The 26082-nt window shown below is 43.4% G+C and overlaps 1 protein-coding gene across 2 annotated transcripts in view; it reads left to right on the forward strand.

Moving 5' to 3' along the window:
- The window catches only part of WTIP (WT1 interacting protein), a 62970-nt gene extending 37222 nt beyond the window's left edge, over positions 1–25748 (forward strand). Inside the window, exons 3-8 of one of the 2 annotated variants that reach the window (XM_082233483.1) lie at positions 4586–4653; positions 16575–16637; positions 17215–17345; positions 18933–18984; positions 20378–20446; positions 21071–25748. In XM_082233483.1, coding sequence (XP_082089609.1) covers positions 4586–4653; positions 16575–16637; positions 17215–17345; positions 18933–18984; positions 20378–20446; positions 21071–21223 — 536 coding nt within the window. In that variant the 3' untranslated portion in view covers positions 21224–25748. Of the gene's footprint in view, positions 1–4585; positions 4658–16574; positions 16638–17214; positions 17346–18932; positions 18985–20377; positions 20447–21070 lie in introns of those variants that run through there. The other variant, XR_014222123.1, reaches the window with a different exon arrangement.
- The last annotated feature ends 334 nt before the right edge of the window (positions 25749–26082 follow it).

Genomic DNA, 26082 nt, shown 5'->3' on the forward strand with positions numbered 1-26082 from the left:
TTCTCACATGGCGGGGTTGATATTGCCAGCCTTCATGTCATGTTTGCAGGCATCTTTGTATCACGGAGTTGTTCTACCAATGGGCCTGGTGTTCCCTGTGGAGCATTTCCTTGGGGATCCTGCCATCTTCGATTCTGTGAACATTACCAAGCCAGTGTAGACGTCGCTGAAACAAAAGAGTGTGAACATGTTGGGAATGTGGGCTTGGGAGAGCATTTTTTTTTTAAATTCTGCCCTGCCATGTGATTCCCAAAATCCTCCTGATTCATGTGGAAGGTGTTGAGGTGTTGCTACCAGACTACCAGTGAGATTCATAGCTGAGTGGGGATTTAACCCTGGGCTCCCAGGTCCTAGTTTGACACTTTAACCAGTACACCACACTAGGGGTACCCTAAGTCATCCTAAAGCTGGGGCCCTTCAGATGTTTTTGCATTTACTACTGCACTGCATCTTGGTGAAAGGAGAGTGGGACTGCTTTGTTGCTGCAGATGTGATTTGGAATGTAGGTCCCTTGGTTGTTCAACAACTGATGAATGCTTCTAACCTTCCAGATGATAAACTCTTGAGCCCCCAACGGGGCAGCTAAACCTTAGTCCCATGCCTGATAATTACACATTTTTTGCCTCTTAATAAGCTGTTGTATGTGATGAGTAACTCATGATTTAACAGCACACTGAATGCATTTTTAAAGCACTTCTTAATAGTCCTATAAGGATCCCTCTTTGCCTGTGCCAGTCTTGAATGGAATTTTGCAGCCTGGCATTGCAAAATGAGCTATTGTTCTCCAAGTGCATGGGCAGGTGTGAAATGGAGAGCCACATCCTGGGCATTTCTGAAAACTAGTCCAACCAGGTTGCTGTGCCAGAGGGTTCTATCCAGGTAAAACCACAAGAGGAGGAAGGAAGGAAGCCTTGTGTTAGGGAAATACTCCTGAGGTGAGGGTCCCAAGAAAATCCTGCTGCAAAGAGTAAGGGAAAATGTATTTTATGTTGTGACACTATATCCCTTGCCAGGAAACTACTGCAGGTTTGTGGTATCTGCTTTATAAAGAGGCAATTCTGCAGTTGTAGAAATTCCGGGTGAAAATTACCACTTTCACAGAATTCCTGACAGATTTAGGCTCTGATACCGGCAGGCAGTGTATTGTGACAAGGAATTGTTTTGAGATCTTTGAAGATACACTTATAAATACTTGCTCACCTATGATAAGACTCTTGTGGACTCTTTTGTGGACTTGATTCCAGGGCTACTTCAAGTATTGAGACCAACCTGCTGAACATCTTTTATAAAACTGAATTTGACACCTGGAGGCTTTAGGACAGTACGAAGTACTCACCATCCTACCATCTCAAGCGTCTCATGCAAATTGAGAAAATCTGCGTTAACGTACTTCATATCTGTGTGCTTCATGCAGTTTGCAGATGAATTGCCCTAGCAGCCTTCTATGGTGGGCCATTTTACTTTTCCCCCCAGGTGTAGGAGTGTAGTGGGGATTTCCTGGAAGACACTCAGAAAAGTATTGAAGATTATGGAAAAGTGAGGGGAATGGAATCAGGGCAGGATGGTCTAGGAACCCAGGGCATGTATTTAGAAAGCCTGACCACAAAAATTCTCTGTTTTCAGTTGTGCATGGTTTTTTATCAGCAAAAAAAACAACAACTTACATTCTCAGATTTTTCTCTGAATCCCATGTGGGTTAGAAACTTGCTTTGTAGGCTGAGAGCGTAAAGAACCTGCCAATTTCCTAAAGAGACTGCATACTTCCTGCTCCACTATACTGATATGGCCTTGGAGATTTCCAGACCCCTTAATCATGGACACCAGCAAATACCTATTTTGTATCTTCTGTTATGGATTAAAATTCTTTTTATTGCCACCATGTAGCTAACTGTACAGTGAATGGAATAGGTGTCTTCAGCTTCAATTCCTAAAGTTTTAAAGTAAAAATCCACTGGCAGAAATACCTGTTCTGTCTTGTTTATTAGATGCCTTAATTTTAGTCAACTGCATGAATTCCTTTTAGGCAAAAGGATTGGCTGAGACAGAATTTGCCAACCTGGTGCCCTCCAGATGTTTTGGAACATCTGGACGGTGGCAGGTTGGCAAGGGCTGCGTTGATTCCCCTTCCTTCACTTTCTCATCAAGGGAGACTGTTCATTCAGAGATTCTGACTGGGTTGTTCTTTTTTTTTATATCCAGAATGTGTGAGCGTGAGTTTCAGTAAATTGAAGCTGAAAGAAGGGAGAATCTCCTTCTACATCCTTGCCCCATTCTTCCTCCGCTTCTGACCAATCCCACCAGGATGTCTCCATGAGGCTCCTGGCAACCACCCCTAGCTAGGCAGTTGTAGTCCAAAACATCTGGAGGGTTGGGGAAGGCTGGCATAAGTGTACAAAGATGGGTCCCTGGCTCCAAGGAGCTGTTTGAACCCTAATGTCAATGGTGGGAGAGGATGCAAACACTGAGAAGTTTAATTTACTCATCAGAAGTTTAATTTACTCCCTGTGCCAAAGCCCATGCATCTGACAAATGTCTGAATTATCTCTTGATTGTGAAAAGAAAATCTGGGGTGTCCGTGGTTCTTCCAAGTTAATTAATGCCTGATACAAGCATGTCACCTTTGTGCATTAAAAAACAGAACAGAACAGGTTACTCCCCCATCCTACCCCAAAATTTCTTTCTTTCTTTTACCATTGACTTGCAGGTTAGCTCTTGCTCACTGCTGGCCTCCATTGGGTGTAGATTCTGAACAAGCTAGTACAAGCTGTTCGTGCTGAAGGGCATGGCAGAGCCTGGGAAAAGGAGCCATTTTTAAGTGAGTGAGAGGGATGCCAAAGCCAGCCCTTCCATCTCCCTTCTCCCCCCTGCCCCTGAAAATATTCTTTGATGTAGCCCAAATTCCAGCGGCTTCTGTGATAGTTGGCAGAGGATTGCAGAGTACAAGATGACAACAAAAGGCTTTTGGAAGCTGTTGCACTTGGATGCAAAATTAGGGCTTCTGTGTCATCTCAAGAAAGGGGGGGGGAGCCCTCCTTTCCTGCCTCCCTTCCTTGTGGTGGGTGTTGGAGAAAGGGGGCAGTTGCAGGCCCAGAAGCTTTTCTGTGTCTTTCTAAAGTTCAGGCTCAGGAGCAGTTGCATAGATTATAATGTTTTAGATTATGTGCATTTTGGGTTTTAGTTTACACATCCACGGCTTCTGTTGTTTGCCTTGAGATTATTATTTTTTTAATCCAGCAACAAAAATTTACAAAACAACTAATAAAAAAACAAGCCTATCTCCGAGGCATGTGAACAGACGTGTCCTTGGAAGGTCTTACCTTTGTGTTTTGTTGTATTGATCATTAGCATTTGCAGATTACTGAAGTGTCTCTCCAATACCTGAGAAAGATGAAAAGAAAGCATAGATGGAGACCAAGGTCCCCTGTATGTTGACCCTTTCTGCATATTTTGATATTACAGTTGTATTCATCTGGAATTTTTCAAATGTGCAAAATCTTTACCAACCCTTTCTAGGGGCACTCATTTTGAAAGTGCCATGTTTTACATCTTTGAAAAAAGCAGAGTTTGGCTCGGATTGTATTCATTATGCTCTTAAGTCGTTTTGCAAAACAACACATTTTTTTGAGAAATGCAAAACATTTCTGTGGAAAAATGCAGAAGCCCCGCATCATCATTACTAATAACACCAATACAGTGGTACCTCGGGCTAAGTACTTAATTCGTTCTGGAGGTCCATTCTTAACCTGAAACTGTTCTTAACCTGAAGCACCACTTTAGCTAATGGGGCGTTCTGCTGCCGCCGCGCCACCGGAGCACGATTTCTGTTCTCATCCTGAAGCAAAGTTCTTAACCTGAGGTACAATTTCTGGGTTAGTGGAGTCTGTAACCTGAAGCGCATGTAACCCGAGGTACCACTGTATCTTTCAAGGATGTGTTCACACTGAGCGATATCTCTGTGGGACTCTGCAATAAGGGGGTGAGTGAACAGGCTCATTAACTAATGCATTAATCATCATTTCCTAGATCTGTGGTTCCTAATGTGACCCCCGTGGTCATCCCAATGCCTTCAAGAGCTTGTTACCTGCCAAGGGCCCCTGCTGCACCTCAATTTTTATTTCTAAAATTGAGTGAGTGTTTTGCATGTTAGATTGGAAATGTTGTTTTGGAGGTGGGGAGGGGCCTGCCCCCCCCCCGTGTTTTATTTGTAATATGTATATGAATGGTTTTGCCTGGTTTTTCTTTTTCTTTGGTGGTGGTGGTGGGAGGTCTGAGCATTTCCCATTTCTTTTCTGTGAAATGGGTACTTTGTTGTGCTCAGAAATGTTTCTTCGATGTCAAAATGTGCTCCTGGTCCCTAAAATGTTGGGGAGCCCTACTCTAGATGAATGGAAGTGCCACATGGGTACCACTGAAGCAATGACATTGAATAAATTATCTCTGCAGTTGCACTAATTGGGGCTTTCTTCCTAAGATACTGTAGAGAATGTCATCCATAAAATTGTCACTCATCTCCATTTCTGTTCCTTATTTTTAACAACTTCTAAGTTGGGGTATTATGGCTCTGACTGTGCAATCTTTTTAACAGGAAGAAGATTACGAGGGAAAGCCTTCTACAACGTCAATGGAAAAGTCTACTGTGAAGAAGACTTCCTAGTAAGTAAGATTTTAGGGCTTTCTGTGTCTTTTTTGGCAGTGGGGGAGCAGGGGAGGGAAATGACAAAATATGGCAGCCCTCAGCTCAGACATCTGTGGTTAGGAGGGTGGGTGCCAGTCATAACAAAAGGGGAGGCCTGTGAAACTTCCGTTTGTCCGTCATCACTGTGATCCCCAACGGTGGGGAGCTTAGCACAAGCAAAGGAAAATTTGCAGATTGACAGATGAGTAACCGTTTTATTTAAGTAGCAATTATGGTGTATACAGAAAAGCAAACAATAATGACAAGGATTCCAGAATCTTGCGAGTAGGCTGCTCTCAGCGATGATGCAACATCCCCACATCTGCCATCCTGACCTTGGGCTAGTCCCACAACCTCTCCCTTGGAATGTCTTCTCCCTCCGTTTCATTCTGGGTTTCTGCATTTTGGGGGCCCTCGGGCGCTATACCGTCAGTGCAAGATGAGAGGCGGGCAGATTATTCTCGTAAGGCTGCACCTGATCTTCTTGAATACTCTTTTGCAAAGTGGGAATGGGAGAGCAGTGGGGCCTCCGCTGGTCTTGGGGGGCCTGGGAAATGCCCACCCTCGCCACCCTCCGGCACCAGCCCTATTCTCTTTGTAGACCACATGATTAGTGAATATTATCCTTCTCCTGTCATAGAACATGGGCTGAATCAACTGCATGGTAAATAAGACCAATCACCTTTTAGGAGATGTGTGTTGTACAACCATTAATGGATTTTGTGTTTATAATAATTGCTTCTGCTCTTTTGGACTGAATTGTGCTTGTGTCCCTTGTAACTCTTGGCCTTCTGGTGGATTATTAATGCAGAAACAAACAGATAACTTGGAGCACAAAGATTGTTTGTCTTGCTTCTTGGCTTTGGCATCTGCAAACAGTCTATGACTGCATGTCACCCTCATCCTGCTTCCAGCTTTGGGATGGGAACGGGTGATGGCTGTATTAGGGTGCTGCAAAGGTGTTTGAGATATCAGGTGGGCAGTGAAGAGCAGGCCGATGGAAAACAAGCCGTGCTTTGCTAAAAGAAACTGCTGTTTCGTTGAATGTGGAACAAGTCATTAGCTTAGTGTTACATATGAACGTGGCTGCTATTGCCTGTTGTGGCTGCTTAGGCAGTTGGACCAGGCCTGGCATTCAGCAAGGGAAACATTCTTTCATTAGAGAGGGAAAAGAATCCCATCTGCCTTTTGCTCTCATAAATAATCCCAACTAGACATTCTTCCTCCATTTTGTCGATAAATTGCAGCGTAATTAGAGGCAAAGGAAATATGGCTTGCTATTTTTAATCAAGAACAACTTGGGTGCTCTCCACCCACTTGCCTTTAAATACCAGGTTAAAGAAAAGCCAAATAACTCACTGTTGATACTGGCAAAAGATTGAGGAGATGTTTTCCACACTGCACTGAAGCAGACAGAGTGTCTGGCAGTGAGGTCCATGGCAGGAGCTGGAGGACTAGAGCTCCTTACCAGGCTTTCATGATGCTAGGAATAAAAGCTGCATCTCATTTACATTTTAAGTTGTCAGTACAGTCTGAGAGATGTAGTCAGCCAATTATAAGTTGGACTTGGAAGCTGTGAGATTGGAAATATCTGCAGAATTGGAGCTTCAATAAACTCTCTTGCCATTTGTCCATCACAAGTGGGACCTGCAACAGAATGTTGCAGCGTGGACTTCAGGGAGCCAGCCACGTCCCTTTTCAGGCCACTCCCATTCCCCACCCAATGGTGGGTGTCTCATTGTTTTTTCCCTCTCCTAAAGTTGTATGTCTGGCAAAATTGGAGTTCCCCAAAGCCTATTGATACATTCCTTCTTCTGTATATTTTGGCTGCCTGTGGATCAGCATTTGGTGAACTGAGTTCTCTGTTACTCTGTAGATTGTTCTGTAGTATGCTTTGGTATCCTTGGAGTCTCATATATTGCAGTACTTTGTTTTTAAGCAGCTTTCTTAACAGTTTTCTTTATGGTTCTAGAGAAGAGTCAGGAACTACCTGGGGCCACATTGGTTGAAGTCTCAAGAGCAAAATAATATTTTTTTGGCATGGCTTCAGGTAGTGTTAAGTAGCTCATGAGTAGGACCTGGGAAACCAGGGTTCAAATTCCCCTCCAGCTGTGAAGCCCACTGGGTCACTTTGGGCCAGCCACTATATCTTAACCTAACCTGCCTCACAGGGTGGTTGTTGTTGTGAGGATAAAATGGAGAGAGGGAGAAGTGTGTTTGCTGCCTAGATATCTTTGGAGAAAAGATGGGATACTGGTGCAATAATAATGAAGTAAATATATCCCTGTCCAGGAAGTATAAGAAGTGCAGCAAAATTCAACAAGCAGCGTCCACTCCAGCTCTTGGAGGAAGTATGCTAGTATGCTAACATACCTCTTTGGCTTTTTGTAAGTCGCATCCCAGCTATGCCGGATTCAGTGTGCTTGGTGGCTGTGCAGCCCACATTGTCTACTTTTTCATAGAGCTGTCATTTGATGACAAAATACACACCTGACCACCAGACAACTTTTTTGAAATGGACCAGAGAATAGTCAGCCCCGCCCCCCCCCGTCCTAAATAAAAGGCTCAAATCTAAACTTAGCCACCTCTTCCTTGCATCATCCTGTTTTGGATGAGCCTCCATAGCACACCTGTCTCTTTCTGCCAACCTCCATAAGAAACAGCCCCTTTTAAACCTTAAGTGCTGTGTGGTTTCTTTAGAGCCTGCTCTTTCTTATGCCACTTCTTGCCTAAGTACCCTTTGGCCTCCTGCCCTTTTCCTCAACACACGTCCACTCCATGCTCTGTGTCCTCCTTGCAGGCCTGTGCAGAGCTTGTCTGAGGCCTGGGTCTTGTTAGAATAAAGTTATAAACTCAAAACAAAAAAGCAGCTGGCCCCTTTGGGCCACCTTCTCCCAGCCACCTTAGCCTTCTGAGGCTCGGGGCAAGTGTACTTGGATTCTCACCCCACCCCACAGGCCTGCCCCCTTGTCTCAGGGGCCTGCTGCGTCTTGGCATCTCTACATCATGGGAGCAATTCCTGGTCTTAGCCTGCCCTTGTGTGAGGTTTTAGCAGCAGTCAAACTGGCAACTTTCCCTTCCCTCACAGAAGTAGGACTGCAAAACACTTAGCTTCATAAGCAACTGAACAATTCATGCCATCCATCCAGCTCAGTGTCAGTCTTCATCGTAAGAACACCTATAGCTAAATTCCACACCAGCAGTTCGCTACTTTCCTGGCTCCTCCGTGTGATGTCAATTCTCTTATAGTTATATCAGGATTTATGGTAAGGAGCTACAGGCAAATAGCAGCCACACCCCTCTTAACATCATCATCATCATTAATCAATTGTTTCAAGACAATAAATATATCAAAAGCAATTAAAATCCAGAAAGGTAGCTGATGCATTTAAAACAATACAAAACACAAACTCATGCAAAAACCTCTACTCTTCATCCTTACATACGTCAACATTCATTTTAAAGTTCTAGTGGATGCAGGAAAGAACATGCTTGTTGAGGTTGCGGCTTTCTGAATATACAGTGCACAGATCAGGTCCAACTTTACCTGTTGGCCACAGAAATACGTAATTCAACATTATGTTAAATGCTGTTGGGTGACAGAGAAAAGGCGGAACTACCCAACACCTTCTCTGTCTTCACCCAAAAGGAAAGTGATGCCCAATCTCAGGCTTCCTCAAACTCGGCCCTCCAGATGTTTTTGGCCTACTACTCCCATGATCGCTAGCTAGCAGGACCAGTGGTCAGGGATGATGGGAATTGTAGTCTCAAAACATCTGGAGGGCCAAGTTTGAGGAAGCCTGCCCAACCTGGTGATAACAGAATAAATGACGTAAGGTGGGAGCTGCAGCCCAAGATAGGAAAAGAGGTAGTAAGGGAACACCTAGCTACTTTAAATGGATTCAAATCTCCAGGGCCTGATGAGCAGCATCCAAGGGTACTAAAGGAGCTTGTGGATGTAATTTCAGAGCCTTTGTCTATTATCTTTGAGAATTCTTGGAGAACAGGTGAGGTCCCTACAGATTGGAGGTGGACAAATGTTGTCCCCATCTTCAAAAAAGGGAAAAAGGAAGACCCAGGTAACTACCGACCGGTGAGCTTGACATCGATACCAGGGAAGGTCCTAGAACAGATAATTCAACTGTCGGTCTGTGAGCATTTAGCAAATGATGCTGTGATTACTAAAACCCAGCATAGGTTTCTCAAAAATAAGTCATTCCAGACCAATCTGATTTCTTTTTTTCTTTTTTTTTTTTTTGATGGAATTACAAACTTGGTGGTTCAGGGAAATGCTGTGGACATAGTGTATCTTGATTTCAGTAAGGCTTTTGACAAAGTCCCCCATGATATTCTCACAAGGATGCTGGTAAAATGTGGGTTGAACGAGGTAAATGTCAAGTGGATTTGTAGCTGGTTGACTGACGGAACCCAAAGAGAACTCATTAATAGTTTCTCGTCATCCTGGAAAAAAGTGACAAGTGGGGTGCTGCAGGATCCTGTCCTGGGCCCGTTGTTGTTTAACGTCTTTATAAATGACTGAAGGAATTGATGGGATGCTTATCAAATTTACAGATGACACCAAACTGGGAGGGGTAGCTAATGCCATAGAAGACAGAATCAGAATTCAAAATGACCTTAACAGATTGAAGAACTGGGCGCAAGCTAACAAAATGAATTTCAGTAGGGACAAATGTAAGGTTCTGCACTTAGGCAGGAAGAACCAGGTGCACAAATTAGGATGGGGGACACCTGGCTTACTAGCAGTACATGTGAAAAGGATCTAGGGGTCTTGGTGGGCCACAAGCTTAACATGAGTCAGCAGTGTGATGCAGCAGCAAAAAAAGCTAATGCTATTCTAGGCTGCATCAACAGAAGTACAGTGGTACCTCGGGTTAAATACTTGATTCGTTCCGGAGGTCCGTTCTTAACCTGAAACTGTTCTTAACCTGGAGCACCACTTTAGCTAATGGGGCCTCCTGCTGCTGCCGCGCCGCCAGAGCATGATTTCTGTTCTCATCCTGAAGCAAAGTCTTAACCCAAGGTACTATATCTGGGTCTGTGGAGTCTGTAACCTGAAGCGTACGTAACTTGAGGTACCACTGTATAGTGTCCAGATCAAGGGAAGTACAGTGGTACCTCGGGTTACATACACTTCAGGTTACATACGCTTCAGGTTACAGACTCCGCTAACCCAGAAATAGTACCTTGGGTTTCAGGTTAAGAACAGACCTCCGGAACGAATTAAATACTTAACCCGAGGTACCACTGTAATAGTAGCACTCTCTTCTACCTTGGTCAGACCACACCTGGAATACTATGTCCAATTCTGGGCACCATAGTTTAAGAAGGATGTTGACAAGCTGGAACGTGTGCAGAGGAGGGCAACCAAGATGATCAAGGGTCTGGAAACTAAGCCTTATGAGGAGTGCTTGAAGGAACTGGGTATGTTTAGCCTGGAAAAGAGGAGACTGAGAGGAGATATATATGATAGCCCTTTTCAAATACCGTAACTTATGGGCTGTCACATGGAGGAGGGAGCCTGCTTATTTTCTCCTGCTCTAGAGGGTAGGACTTGAACCAATGGCTTTATGCTGCAAGAAAAGAGATTCTGACTCAACATTTGGAAAAACTTTCTGACAGTAAGAGCTGTTTGGCAGTGGAACAGACTCCCACTAGAGGTGGTGGACTCTCCTTCCTTGGAGGTTTTTAACAGAGGTTGGATGGCCATCTATCATGAATGCTTTAGCTGAGATTCCTGCATTGCATTGGGGTTGGACTAGATGACCCTTGGGATCCCAACTCTTAAGATTCTACGTATTCTTTCCCCTTCTTTGGGACTACTTAATTTTCATTTTATTTTTACATTGCTATGTCCCATTTAACAAGAATGCCTCATAGGGTGTAAAACAGTGTTAAGGAGAAAGAGAAGTGAGCTCATCTGCAAAAAGAAAAGCAAAAGAAATGAAACTGCAAGAGATCAGATGGGGAGGCACCCTGTGGCTGGAGTAGATAACAGGAGAGCAGCCAGCCATGCAGTCAGTTTTTAGATTTTCAGTTCCTTTAGCCTCTGGGCAAAACTGGGAGGTCTGCCTATCAAAGGGTTTTAAAAAAAAAATCATAAAGGGGGAATTTCCAGTCACAGAGGAGCTTGCCGATGACTTGTGCAGTGTTAAATCAGTATAATATTTTTTTTCTGTACTGCAAAAAAAAAGCAAAAAAAAAGTCCCAAGTGGGGAAAAGTAATGGATGCAGGGCACTGGTTGTAAGAATGCAGAAAACACATGAAGGAAAAGGTAGACTGGCCTGAAAAAGATGGGAGTTGTTTCTCTTTATGATGAAGGATTTATACTCAAAGCTGTGATTATTTTAGCAGAGCTTTTTGCACATTGGACCAAACAATCCTTTATAAAATTGAGGTCCAAACACAGGGTGAAATGCTGATAAATGTAAGCTGGCTGAGGGGATGCTGCCTCTCTGGCTTCTCTGGAGCAAAGTCTCGTTGGAGATTTCTGCTCAGCAGTGAGACAGTCATGGGGTTTTCTTGTGAGAAGTTCTGAATTGTAAAGCACTTTGCATGTGCAAGCCTGCATTATCTGAATCATTATCCCAGGCTAGGTGTGTGGTAGTGTCATTATGGGTTTTGTCAAAGGTCTTTTAAATGCTGACAAAGCCATTCAAATAAATAGTGGTTATGCTGCGTCAGGAGCCTCAGAAGGGTTTATTGTTTGCACTCTGCATTTCACTTCACAATTCATAGACGTGGGATATGTTTGGGGTTGGGTGGGTTTATACAAGCCATCACACACAGAGTGAGGGAGAGCATTTTAGGCTTAGGTCTCTAGATCATGGGTAGACAAACTAAGGCCCGGGAGCTGGAGCTGGCCCAATCGTCTTCTCAAACTGGCCCACGGATGGTCCGGGAATCAGTGTGTTTTTACATGAGTAGAATGTGTCCTTTTATTTAAAATGCACCTCTGCATTATTTGTGGGGCATAGGAATTTGTCATGTCCCCAAATATACTCTGGCCCCCCACAAGCTCTGAGAGACAGTGGACCAGCCCCCTGCTGAAAAAGTTTGCTGACCCCTGGTCTAGATCATCTTCCCCAGCCTGGTGCCCTCCAGCTCTTTTGAACTACTCCTCCCATCAACAGCATCACGGCTATTCCGGCTGGAGCTGTAGGCAGTTGTAGTCCAAATTGGTAGTTCTGGCCTAGGGAGTTGCAGTTCAGAATATCTACAGGGCACCTGGTTGGGGTGGGGGCTGATCTAGAACCCCAGGCAAGGAGGTAGAAAGGTTGCATGATAATGAACTGAAAAGGTGTTCTAGAGCATTTTCTCAGAGGAAATCCTGAGGTTAAGATACTTCCCTTTCTAGCCTCTGCCTTTTCTGTTCTTTACTAAATGTATGAAAATCCATGATTGTGTTCTCTCCTTTGTTTTGTTTTTAAAATAAACTTTATCCAACAATCAACATTAACTTACACAACAACCCACTCCAATATATACTATACAACAATACACAACAATGCAGTATATACATCACCAATCACAAATTTTCCTGTGTATGCTTTACAGAAAGAAAGAGAAAAAGAAGAGATTGTGTTCTCCCCTTTGAAGCAACATGAATAATTCAATTTAAAAAACAAAAACAAAACACCCATAAACAATTCATTCACAAAATGTAGAGGGAAGGAGTATGTCTTCTGTGTATTTTATTGAGTCTGTTTTAATATTAGACGATTAGATGCCCTGTGTTCATTTCACGTATAAACTCTATCAGATTCTTTTTAGTCTGTTTAAAATACAGTGTGTTCAAAATTAGTACGTATATATTCAGGGCTAAATTTCAAAACAGTGATAGGAAATCCATCCATCAGATTTGTATAATGTTGCTCAGTAACATTGTTGCCTGAGTGGCTTACAGCCTAACACAGCAATCCAAAGCGCCCCCCCCCCCCATGCTAGGCTATTCAGAGTTTGTTTGATTGGAGGTGTCCTTCCAGTCAGCTCTGACAGCTGAGCCTTCTTCTGGCCACTAAATGGGTATACAGCAAGGAGATAGGTGTTAAATCCAGAACGCGGCAGAAAATCCCAAAGCAGTTGTTGAATTTGTGGCTATTTTCTTAAGTGGGAAAATCATCTCTTACAAACAACTTTTCCCCCCTTCCCCCTCCTTTTACAAACTCAATTATTCCATTAAACACAAAATATGGGCTTAATGCAATTGGTTTAGTCACATAGAAAATAGATTTTGTATCAGCTTCCCTCTTTTCTCCACTAAATAGCATAATTTATGGCCATCCAGGGACCATAAATGATTTCAACCTGCCTCCAAGGCCATTCGATTCTTCAGGAGTTCTGTTCCCTATTAATCAATAAATGGTCTTTTTCCTTTCTTATCAAATGACAGCCAGATGGTTCAGTTAAATTCACAGTGACAGGCCTGGAGAATTAGCTAGGCTTACACCATTGATAATCCTTTGCCGTCTGCCCTTCCCACCTGTTCCTCTTCAGCCCTGAGGTCATGGCCTCATGAAACATGCTGGCCAGATGGTCACCGCTATAGCCAGAAGCCCATGCCTTCTAGAGGCTAGTGCTTCATTTTCCTGGTGGGATAAAAGGAGGAGAGCAAAGCAAGAAGGGGAGACAGCAGAGAAGATCTTGATGATTCCTTAAAAGTGTAGGACAGCTGTGCGTTATTGCTTTCACTTTTCAGGGAAACCTTTTCAATTGACTCATCTGCTGAAGGGCCCCAGAGCACCCTGGGTACTCAGTTCATGCTGGGCTATGGGAAAGTCTCTTGGGCCTCACCTGCCGATAGGCACCCCACAGCTGCCAGGCATGCTCTTCCCACCCCCGGATATTGGATTTGAGTTAAATCCCTGCTCACTGCAGTCTTGAATTCTAGCGCACTTTTCAAAAAGAACAGCTTCCCTGGCTAACTTGCAAAGATGTCATGAGGCCAAACACTCCCAGGTTCCTCGGTAGGAAGAGGACTACATCCATTTTAGCATGTAAGACTAAATAGATCTGGTCAAGATCTGTCTTTGTTTTTAAATCCATTCTCCATAACAAGGCTGCATATGTAAGAGTTACAGCCACAGTTATGTATCTAGAATAAGCAAGCAGGCATTCAAAACTACTTGCTTAATTTACTTTTGATAACATTTGGGATTAGTTCATGGAATTGTAGAATCCAGCCCCCTGTAATGCAGGAATCTCAGCTAAAGCATCCATGACAGATGGTCATCCAGCCTCTGCTTAAAAACCTCCAAGGAAGGAGAGTCAACTACCTCCCAATAGAGTCTGCTTCACTGTTGAATAGCTCTTACTGTCATAAAGTTCTTCCTGATGTTTATTCAGAATCTCCTTTCTTGTCATTGGTTTGGGTTCTAGCCTCCAGAGCAGGAGAAAACAACCTTGCTTGATCTTCCATGTGACAGCCCTTTAGATATTTGAAGATGGCTGGAATATCTCCTCTCAGTTTCCTCTTTTCCAGGCTGAACATCTCCAACTCCTTCAACCATTCCTCATAAGTCTTGGTTTCAGAAATAGGTGAGGGCGTTGGGCATGTTTAGCCTGGTGCAGCGTGTGCAAAAAAACAAAATGGCACAGAATACAGTGCAGAGAAGCAACAGAGTAATAAAGAATAAAAATGGATAATAAGGAATAATTATTCCCTTGAAAACCCTTGTAGAATCTTGGATCCAAAATCAGCTTTAGGTCAAAAGCAATTTTGATTTGCTGCAATTTTTAAAAGATTTGTGGAGGCTTTGTTTATTGAAATCCAGCTTGTTGTAGTTTATTTTAAAGTAGCTGCACTTCTTTTGCATTCACCTCCTGCATTTTTGTATGTGTTAGTGTGTGCATGCAAGCACCTAGACCCACACACCTCTGTATGCACACTGACTGGACACTTGGCCTCACACCCCTGCCTCCACCATGCTTTCAAGGCCATTTGATGTGGTCTAGACAAGTTCACCTCTTTTCCTGCCCTTGTACTGTGTTCCATGTCTTATCTACAGGATACACTTCAACACCCACACCCCACAGAAGTGATCCCTGCAATAGCCCCAAATTGGTTCAAATAATCAAATGCTGAACTAAGCAGTGGCTTAAGTCAGACCAGTGCATTGTTGAAAGGGTAGTGCTGTGCCAATAGTGGAGCACCCCTTTTGCATGGGAGAAGAGGGCAGTCGTGTGGCATTATATTTACATTGGACTGAAGGAAGGTGAGGTAAAGTCCATCCCCTAGCAAATAAGTGTTTAAAGATTAGCTGGCTGGAATTTCACAGAGGTTGTGGTGGGTCGGTCATTTTGGTGTTCAAAGCACTTGACTGGCACACTCTGCTTACAAATGTATGTTTACATTTTGAGGGAGGCTGAGAAAACGTGATCTCTCATCTTTAACTAGCCTCTCTCATTTTCTGCAACTAAACTCCACCATTTCAATTGCAACAAAACATATCCTCTCCCCATATGGGAAGTACTCCTGTTTGGGGTTCCAGGCAGCCTGGAAAGGAGCCTGATGATGCCAGACAAGCCTTCCAAAGATGGGGAGAGTGTTCAAGGGAAGGGAAGGGGCCCCTGTTTTCTTCTCCACCTCAAGGCCTTCCTGCACTATGTGGCAAGAGGGATCAGGCTTTGCTACCTGCCACTCAACATACCTGGTACTTGCTATTGTAAAATTGTGGGAGTGCAAAAGCAAAAATGGTTAATCCCACCCTCTTTCCCTTAGCTGGAAACATTATTAAGTGACATAAGGGGGGGGGGTTAATAAAAAGAAAAATACCAGGGACCTGATACTCTTCCTCTTCCTCCTCCAAGATGCTTACTGTAAGTTGTCAGACATCAGCAAGCTAATCCCTTGGCCAAAAGTCAACATTCTGTATCTCCTGCAAGCTTCTTGTTGGGCTGTTTGTCTCTTTTTTAAAATCTTTCTCATTCCTTTTTCTCAAAAAGATTTGAGAAAATACACTTACAACTATTATCTGTCTGTCTGTCTGTCTGTCTGTCTGTCTGTCTGTCTGTCTAATGATAATCTGATTGTGAAATCTGCCCTGGAACAACGGCCATGGCAAGGATGCAACCATAAACAGTTATTAGGTACAGTTAGACCAGCCACTGTTTTTGTTTCACCACCACCATTTTACTCTGCTGAACTTAACTCAAGGATGCTCAGTTTTATTAGTTCATTATATGTTACTGTCAGTCTATCCTTCTTCTTTTTGCGTGCAATGTATTTATTATGTATAATCTGTTATTGTAAAAGTGTTGCTGCCCATCTCTTCTTCATTTCCAAGCTATATCAGCTACCTTTGGATTTACCTCCTGTGTGTTTTCAAAGAAACCCCCTGAGCAAAAGTCACCAAAAACTTGCTTTTTCAATATCATAATTCTGCATTAAGGGTCAGTTTCAGCTTACAGAATCTCAGAATAATTATTCTCCCCCTGAAGATGAGTGTTTAGAGGGCTTTAGAGTGTTTAGAGCCAGTGTGGTGTAGTGGTTAAGAGCAGTAGACTCGTAATCTGGTGAACCGGGTTCACGACTCCGCTCCTCCACATGCAGCTGCTGGGTGACCTTGGACTAGTCACGCTTCTTTGAAGTCTCTCAGCCTCACACATCTCACAGAGTGTTTGTTGTGGGGGAGGAAGGGAAAGGAGAATGTTAGCTGCTTTGAGACTCCTTCAGGTAGTGATAAAGCAGAATATCAAATCCAAACTCTTCTTCTTCTTCTTTTGTGTCCATGTTTCCAGATTGGCAGTTGCCCTTCAAGATTTGGCCGGCTTACCTTATTGTTGGAGCGGGAAGCTTTGGGAGGTAAAACAAAACAAGCAAGAGAGAGGAAGGAAGCAAGTAACCATCTTTCCTTTTCTCTCCCTTTCTTTCTTGAACAGTATTCAGGTTTTCAGCAAACTGCAGACAAGTGCTTCATTTGTGGACACCTCATAATGGAAATGGTAAGAAGAGAGGCTTCTAAAATGTGCAATATATTAGGCGGGGGGTGGTGGTTTCTATTCCCCTCTTTTACTTCCCCTCCACCCAAACATGTACACACACCTTAAGAAGTTTCCTTTCCTTTCTGAAATGCCAACAATACTTCAAGATAGAGTAAGGTGCCTTCATGTTGTTGGGATTTTTGCGGAGGCGGTGAGAGGAGAGACTTCACATATTAAGTGATGGAGTCTTAGCTTGCAGTAACTGACTAGAACAGAGACCTTGGGGTCACTGTGAAGAGCTCAATGAAAGCAGGGCAACAACACAGCAAGCTGCCTTTATACTGAATCAGACCATTGGTCTAACTCAGTATTGCCAACACTGGCTGGCAGTGACTTAGTTAGACAGGGAACACCACCAGCTCTACCTGGTAATGTCAGGGACTGAACCTAGGATCTTCTGCATACTAAGCAGATGTTTCACCACTGTGTTGCTGCTCTTCCCCCAAATGCCAACCCATTTTGTAGTAGCTGTTGTGTAGGTAATATACCTCCAAGGGGATGAGAATTGATTTTGGGGCTGTCTTTGTTTCTTTTCCAGATTTTGCAGGCCTTGGGGAAGTCCTACCATCCTGGCTGTTTCCGCTGTGTGGTCTGCAATGAATGTCTAGATGGCGTCCCCTTCACTGTAGATGTGGAGAACAATATTTACTGTGTGAAAGACTATCACACGTGAGAACGCAGAACCTTGTATGTTGGGGGGACGAGGAAGAGGGGGGACGGACTGTGCATGAGATGAGGAAGGGCTGGTTGTTGCTTTCAGGTATTGCAAAACGGCACCGAGAAGAAAGCATCATCCAGTATTAAATCGAATTCAAATACCAGAGAGTAAATGGGGCGAAGGGAGAGAAGCCTTGCAATAATTTTGCACATTCCAGCTGGCATTAAACAAGGAGGTGTCCTGAGCCTTGAGTGCACCCTTTTCAATTAGGGAAAGCCAACATGATATCCTCCAGATGTTATTGGACTACAATGCCCATCCACCACAGACACCATGGCCCAGTGGTCAGGGATGATGGGAGTTGTAGTCCAATAGCATCTGGCTGCTCCAGTTTTAAAGGGCTTTTTTACAGTGCCAAAGAGGAGGCAAAGCATCATTGGTCTTTGAAGGGCTTGATGCATCAGACCTCCAAAGTTGGGGCTCCCTGGGGGGCTTTGTACAATCTCCTTTCAGTCTCTGCTCAGAAAGAACACATGCAATGTCAGTTGCAGGGCAGGTTTTGTGTGGTTTGGGGGAAACTGCCAAACACCAGGTGAGCCAAGTTTACCCCTTCCAAACCAAAGGTTTCCCTACCTCTTCCAATGTGTGTGCATTAATTAAAATATTTGGGGCTTTTTAGTTTAGAGAAAAGGCACGTAAGAGAAGGCATGCTAGAGGTGTATAATATTATGTGTGGTGTAGAGAAAGTGGTTAGAGAAAAGTTTTTCTCTCTCTCTCACAACACTAGAACTTTTGAGAATGCCCAACGAAGCAGAGTGTTGGAAGACTCGGGAAACATAAAATGAAACATTGGCTCATATAATACGTAGTTAAATTATGAAATCCCACCCCTATTCCCTCAAAATGCAGTGATGGCCATCAACTTGAATAGCTTTTAAAAGAGGACTGGCCAATTAATGGAGGTTAAGGCTACTGGTGGCTGGGTCCTGGTTGACCACTCCAAAAACAGCCTGATCCAGCAGTCTGTTACGTTCCTAGCCAGCCAGTTGGAGTCCTCCAGATGTTTTAGAGTAACTCTCATCAGCCCCAGCTAGTATGGCCATACAGTGCTGGGGCTGATGGGTGTTGTAGTCAAAAGCATCTTGGTTGGGGGAGGCCAGTTTAAACTATTGAACCCAGTACCTCATAAAAGTTTAGAATGCCAGCCCCTGAAACAGGTGTGGGGAACCTCTGACCCTCCGGGTGTTACTGAACTACAACCTCCATCTTCCTTGCCCATTGGCCATGCTTGCAGGGGCTGATGGGAGTTGTACTTCAACAACATCTGGCGGGGCCAACACCTGCTTACAGGTTGAGAAATTCTGCTTGCTCTTAGTGATAATACATTGTGAATTTACTAATAAGGGAAAGGGTGCCTCCTCAACCAGGTATTTGGGACTTGAGCCAAAAGAGAAGACTGCTTGAGCAAGACGTCTGCTATAGGGACCCCAAACTTTAGCTGTAGTTAAAATGCTGTCGTATTCTCCCACCCTTCTCTTATATTTATTTTACTTTCTTTATTAAACAAGAGTGTGACATACTTTCTCTTTTCATGCTAGGGTTTTTGCACCAAAATGTGCTTCCTGTAACCAGCCCATTTTACCAGCACAGGTATGGTATTCCATTTGCATATACTTTGCAGCCTTCCCTATGTCTCCTTAAATTTACCAAGAAGGTGACACTTTAAAAGTGTTGTTTGAACTTTGCTGACATAGAATTAAGATGCTTGCACACATACAATGAAGATGATGAGATCATTCTAGGGCTACTTTGAAGCAAGCGACATGTGGTTGTCTCAAATGCAGGTTCTTCCACATCCCCTTCTCTGACTCACTCAAAGGTAGGTTAGCAAGGTTTCTAGTAAAATCCATCTGCCTGTTCATGGCAGAGATTATACAGCCTTTTAAGGTGGATCTGCTCCCTTCTGGACTGCAAAGAAAATACGTTGTTTACAGACCTGATGTTCTAACCACATCTCAACTCAGGCTGACTTTGGAACTGTTTGGCAGGGGTCTGTTCTTTAAACAAAAAAGGCGCCCTCTTCCTCCATGAGATTTATCAAATTGTCCATAAGCATATCAAATTGTCTGAAGCAAAAAGCCCCCAGCTACAACTGACAGCCAGAGAGTATTTGTTGAGTTTCTTTTTGTTTATTACGTGGTTTATTACAATGTGCTGAACAGAATTGCTTATTGTTGGTGATGTCGAATGTGTTGACTACAAGGTCCTGACATGCTTTCCTGGGTACCAGTAAATGTGTGCAGCCTAAGTAAGTGCACCTGGCTAGCAGTCAACCACATCAACATCCGTTCCATTTTTCTCTAAAAGCCACTCCTGGGTCATTGGCGAAGAGGCAGCAACGTACTGGACACAAACTGTTAGGTGGTTCTCTTAGGTGAGACTTGTGAAACAGTATGATAACCTTTCCCTAGACCAGCAGATAAAATATCTGCATGGCACAGAGCTCCTCTCCCCACTCACCCCAAGACGCTGTACTGTTTTTAACACTGATTGGGAGCCGCCCAGAGTGGCTGGGGAAACTCAGCCAGATGGGCGGGGTATAAATAATAAATTATTATTATTATTATTATTGTTATTGTATTTGCTCCTGTCCAGATGTGTGTAGCTGTAGGTTCCATTTTCTTTACAACCTTTCAGGTGTACGGGCCCCTCCCTTCTTCCCTCTTGAGTGCCCCAACAAAGCTCTAATTCTGCGGGGGGGGGGGGAATCTGCACCTCAGCCTTAAGCTGTACACTGTATTTTGCAAGGAATTATCCTTGCCTGACAGAAGAATGGAATAAAATGGAACAATTCTGCTTCCACTAGAGCCAGCCTCCAGAAACCCCCTCCCCAAATGAAGCAAAGAGTGGGTGAAGTAGAGAGACATTTTCTTGTTAAGTTGCAAAAATAAAAATGGGGAGGGGATTCCCTGAGTGCCTATTTCCATTGAGGGGGAAACTATAGAATGTTGCCATACCTTACTTGTTATCTTCCTCAAATCAGGGTTCCGAGGAGACCATCCGGGTGGTGTCGATGGACAGGGATTACCATGTGGAGTGTTACCATTGTGAGGTAAACCTTGGCGCTTCTCCGGTGCTTGAGTAAGGCAGGCTCTTTGGCCTTGGTCTAAGCCAGCCTTCTCCAACTTGGCGCTTGTGCCTTACCCGCCCGCCATTTTATTTTATTTTTACAGTATTTTGATTAGAAAACATGTCAGGGTGCTTTACAATAGCTCCTAAAATACAATTAAACAGCAATCTATATCAGGAAAACACTTTACAGCAGTAAAATGCAGCACTGGAAGCAGCAGCAAAAATTCATCAAAGGATAAAAGGCTGAGGAAACGAAATGGGCAGCTTTGCCAGTCACTTAAACATTAAGATAGGGCCAGGTGAGCTTCCCTGGAGAGAGTTCCAGAAGCTGGGAGCCACCACTGAAAAGGCTCTGTGCACTGCTTCCACCCTTTGGGTGGCAGGAGAATCTGGAGAAGGGACTATGAGATAGAGCTTGGTGCATGGTTGATGTGGGAGAAGCATCCCCTCAAGTATCCATGCCACAAGCCAGCAAGCGCTGTTGGGAGTTGTAGTCCAAAACACCTGGAGGGCCACCAGATTGGTGAGGGCTGCCTAAATGTGATTCTTTTCATTAGGAGTTTTCCCCAGCTGTCTAACATGTGCATACTCTTGTTCCTCTTAGGACTGTGGACTCCAGCTCAATGACGAAGAAGGCCGCCGTTGTTATCCTTTAGAGGGGCACTTGCTTTGCCATGGTTGTCACATCAGGCGCCTCAGTATGACAGTGCCACCCCACCCTCCCCCTGGATACCCAATGCACATTACAGAACTCTGAGGTGTTTTGCGCCCCATCAAATTGCAACCAGGAGGGAGGCCGTTGTTGGCGGGAGAAGATTTCCACAGATGACTTGTCAGTTCTTCTTTTAAGAGACAAAGCAGCCAAGTTTATTTATTGCTTCTGAGACTGAAAAGAGAGGTGCGCCTCTCAGAGTGTGTGCCTAAATAATTCCTCCCAAGACACTGGGTACTTGAAAAATGATGCACCACGTGGATGTAACTGTAAAAGTGCAGCGAGAAGTGTTGTTTTCTGTGCTATGCTAGGCAGGGCCATCTGTTCGTCATAGTTTTGTCCCATTGTAGTTTGGGTCCCTGCAAGAATCTTAACCGCTTGCAGCAGTGCTGCAGGAGAAAGCGGATAAATGCTACATTTTTATGCTGGGTCTCATTGCATCTTGGCTTGAGGCGTTTTGAGAAATGACCTCACAATATGAGGGTCTGGGTGGTTGTTGCAGGAGAGGATTGGGTTTTGTTTTGTTTTTTAGTTATGGTCATGCTCTTAACATGACTTAAGAGAAAGAAGTTGTTCTGTGGGGGAGAAATTCATTGTCTTAGCTCATGGTGCTTTCATACAGTGCCAACAAGAGAGATGTGGAAGAAGCTCTTTGTAGAATATTATATGAACTGAACCCACTGAGGAATCATCGATGCAACAAGCATTTTTGCAGGGGGTTTCTTAGATGTTTGGGATCCCTTGTGTGGGAGTTGTGGAGTTTTACCAGTTTAGGGATGCAGGCCGGATCCAGTTACAACATAGTCCAAGACTCCAGGGCAGGTTGAGACCTCATAGCCTCCTTGAGCTGGCAGGCAGCTATATAGTTATGGGCATAGTTGCTTATAATAGTACTATTGGTGTGCTGGCAGGGACTAATGGGAGCTGTAGTCTAAAATGTCTGGGACGAAGGCTGGTGTGTTGGGATGCAGAAACCTGAAAGGCTGCCTAAGAGCTGAGATGTTCCCACCCTGCCTTGTGATGCTCCCTTGCTCATTCGAGCCTAATAAGAGGCAACCAAGGAATGAGAGTCTCCTGTTTTAACATGTCTTTCCTCACAGTGACTTGGCCCTGGCACTCTGGACATCACTGCCTGCTTACTAGTGGCAGATAAAACAGCCACTAGGGATGGCTTCCCAGGTCCTCAAACTCTGGTGTGTGTTTTTTGTTTTTGTTTTGGTCAGTCTCTTAGGCTTTTACACCAATTTCAGCTAATAACTTCAGTCCTCCTGACTATGCAAAATTCTACTTGTTTTGCAATTGTACTAGATTATATGTTGCCTTTGTTGTGTGTGTGTGTTTTTAAGGGCAGCAGATTTATGGTGTGGTTTCAGTTGCAAGTGGCAGACATGCTTTTTCCAGAGAGGTCCTTTTACATTTGGTTTGCTCCATGCTGGATTTTTACAGCTTGCCTCTTGAGAAGCTCAACTCTGGAGGTCAAATTATTAATGATTGAATCCCCAGCATTTTCAAACTGATTTCAGGTTATTAGGAAACAAGTGGCCCTTGACAAACACATAGCAGTTTTCCAAGGAGGCCCTGAGGGGCATTTGCTCCATCTCTCCCCTCACCCCACCCGACTGTTTTTTTTTCAGGCTGAAGTGGGGGTCATGCCACATTTAATAAAGGCCATTTAAACATCGTGTAATCGCCTAGAATGTCTGGCAAGAGCAGCTTGTTTGGACAGTTCAGTAACAAGAACCAATCACCCTGGGAAACAGGGTGGCAGAAGATGGGAGTCACTGATAGATTTGCCAGTGGCACGCTGAAATTTTCATTTTCACCAAATCCACCTTGAAAGTCTTTACCCATTGCCTCTCCAGAGACAATTTTATGATGTGCAGACCTACTTGGAGATGTCCTTGGAGGCCAAACGGAAGTAAAAACGATACTTAATAACAAACACAAAGAGTTCCTTGAAATGTGCATATTTTCCTGTTTTGCCTGAGCTCCTACAAAACACCCAGAACTCTGTAGACTCATAAGACTTTATCGACCTTAAGCATGTTTTAACTGGTTTTAAGTTTTACATGCGGGGGCCAGATTTCTGTCTGCTGTAAACAGTTGTATGCTCCAGTAATTTCAGCAAAACTAAGAATGTGATCCTTTCGTTTTCAAGCTGTCAGCCACAACAGCCAACAGAACATCAGTGTTATACTTTGAAAGCAAACCAAACCAAATCCCTCAAAGCAGGCTTCACACACCACGTCTGCTCTGGCTGGAGTTGATGGAAGTTCTAGTCCACAAAACCTAAAAGGCATCAGTCAAGGAAGGTTGCCAAACTGTTCTGCTGGAATTATACAGGGGGGAAATAAATGGCAAAGGAACAGTTTTGAGATTTTGCCCCCTTTTTATATTATAAAATATAATGGATTAAAAATATACCTGTTCTCTCTCCAGCAAGGAAGAAATGCCACCTTTTTGAACTGATGCAGGATAATGCTTGGGCCCTCTTGGTGTTGGAAGCAACAGTCTTGATCCAGTGGGGCCCAGCTTGTTTCATGGGGTGTGGAGTCTAGTACATGCCACAACCTGGAGTGATGGATGCTCGTCGTATTTGGATCCCTTGTACAGCATGCTTTGTTTCTCAGAACATCAGAGGTAGCCATTGAAGTACCTTCAGATGCTGTTGGACTGCAACTCTCATCATCCCTGAACATTGGCCATACTAACCTGAGCTGGTGTGAATTGTAGTCCAACAGCATTTGTGTTGGTTATCCCTGCTGAACGCTCAACATTGTGCATGGTTTTCTCCTGTGATTCTCTGGATTGGGGCCAGTCCACCTAAAACCAACCTCCTTCCATCATTTAAGTTTAACTGTCTTCCTCTCTTCCCACCCTATAACCACAATGGGAGTTGCAGTCCAGAACATCTGAAGGCCGCCAAGTCAGGGAAGTTTGTATTACCCAGTGCCTTGACCATTAGTGGCAAACCTTTTAATTCATATTCCTGCCTTAATTTTCAGTGAATAGCACAACACCCACACTATGTACATACACCACTGTTTTTACTGTTCTAAACTGACATCCGTTGGAATGGAGTATTTAATTTCACTTGTTAAAAATGTTTCAGGTCTTTTTTTTTCTTTTCTTTTTTTTTACGCAGTTCCGTATTGTTATATAGATGCTGAACCTTTTTATTTCTAGCAAGACCAAGTTTGCCCTGTCCAGAATGCAGTCATTTTCCATAAACTGTTTTTCCACAGAAAGCGGAATTTGATCACGGCTCAGTGGGCTGTGTCTTGCCAACTTTTTTCTTTCCGTTTTGAAAAACAGAGCTTGTTTAGATTTCCTTAATTATTTTTTGTTAAGAAGAAAGCATCCAGAAAGCTTCCCACAGCGACTCTGAAATGGTGTGCACTGAAATTAGAGTGAAACGTTTTACCTCTTTTCCTTGGAAAGTATAAAAAGAAACTCCCTTCAAGTTGTTTTTTTGGGGGGTGCGCATAGCTCAGTGTGCAGGCAGTCCCAGACTTCTCCAGTTGAAAGGAACAGGTAGCAAGTGATGCAAAAGGCCTGTGTCTCCCTGTGTCTCTGGAGAATTCCTGCCAGTCAGGAAGGAACACTGAACTAGAATAGCCTTTGCCAACCTGGCGCCCGTCAGATAGGAGTTATGGTCCAACATTTGGAGGGCACCAGAAGGCTGGATTAGAGGGACAAAGAGTTTGAGGCAGCTTTTTATGTTTGCTTCGAGAGAATTCTTATTTAACAGGGATGGAACACTTCTTTCATTTGTGCCATAATATTTATTGGTGATTTTTCCTATTCTTTCTACTTTCAGTTTCATTGCTTAGTCTTTGCATTAATGAAAAAAGCAGGAATTTTGCCTTCCACATTTCTCTCTTGTTGGAAAATGCAAAAGAACAGCCTACTTGGAAGTTCCACCATATCCCTTAAAATTATAAGGTTCCAAAGGAAAGACCAAAGTAGTTTTGAATTTGAATGAAAAGAGAATTGCTTAAAAATAGAGGGTGCACATTCTGAAATTCAGAATTTCAAGAAGTCCAAGAATTTAAACCAAAGCTCGAAGAAGGCACACAAAAGCTGCTTTCTCATGCCCTGAGGAAAGTTTGTGATTCATCATGCAACTAATGCCATAACTAGAGTATATAATTTGACTTAAATTAAGTTTTTTTCTTGAGAATTATTTTCATTTTCTTTAAAAGAATATAGTTTTTTTTCCAAGAACTTGGACCAATGTTGATTTTTATTTTGTAGGAAATATATTAAATGCCCAATTTGTATATCGTGTCTAGTTTACATGCTGCAAATATGTTAGTTTAACCTTGTTTGTATATATCATTCTAAAACCTTCGGCCTTTTAGTTAGTACATAGATTGACTTGCCGGGTTTTTGTCTTGTCATTTGGTTTCCTTGATTGTTGAAGAATTAAAGTTGGGAAATGTAGATTTATTTATCTAAAGAAGCTGCTTGCTATCGTCCTAAGTTATTTTAATATTAAAAGTCAGAATTTCATTTAACCTTAGATGTTATAATCTGCTTTTTTTCCAATAAAGACATTTTGTAGTTACTTCTGATTTTATAGTGTGTTACCTAGAAGGAATTGATTGGTTGTGGGAACAAACTGTGTGTTTCATGCCATGCTGCTCCAACACCTTTTTATTTTGTCATTTAACTTTTATTTTATTAAAAGCAAATAAATGGCAAAGCTGCATCAGAAAGCAGAAAAGATGGTACAAGCCTTTTCTCGCCCACAAATCCACACACACCCCTCCAACAGCTGTCCTTTGTACACTTTTAAATGTGCCAGTGGTTTGTGGTTTTTTTAAGGGTTACAGTGGCCACTTTCCAGTCCTCACTTATGTAAGCTGGTCTTAGAGAGAAATTTTATATTTGTGTTAGAA

Source organism: Podarcis vaucheri, assembly GCF_965113315.1.
Source record: "Podarcis vaucheri genome assembly, chromosome: 7".
Lineage (NCBI taxonomy): Eukaryota > Metazoa > Chordata > Lepidosauria > Squamata > Lacertidae > Podarcis > Podarcis vaucheri.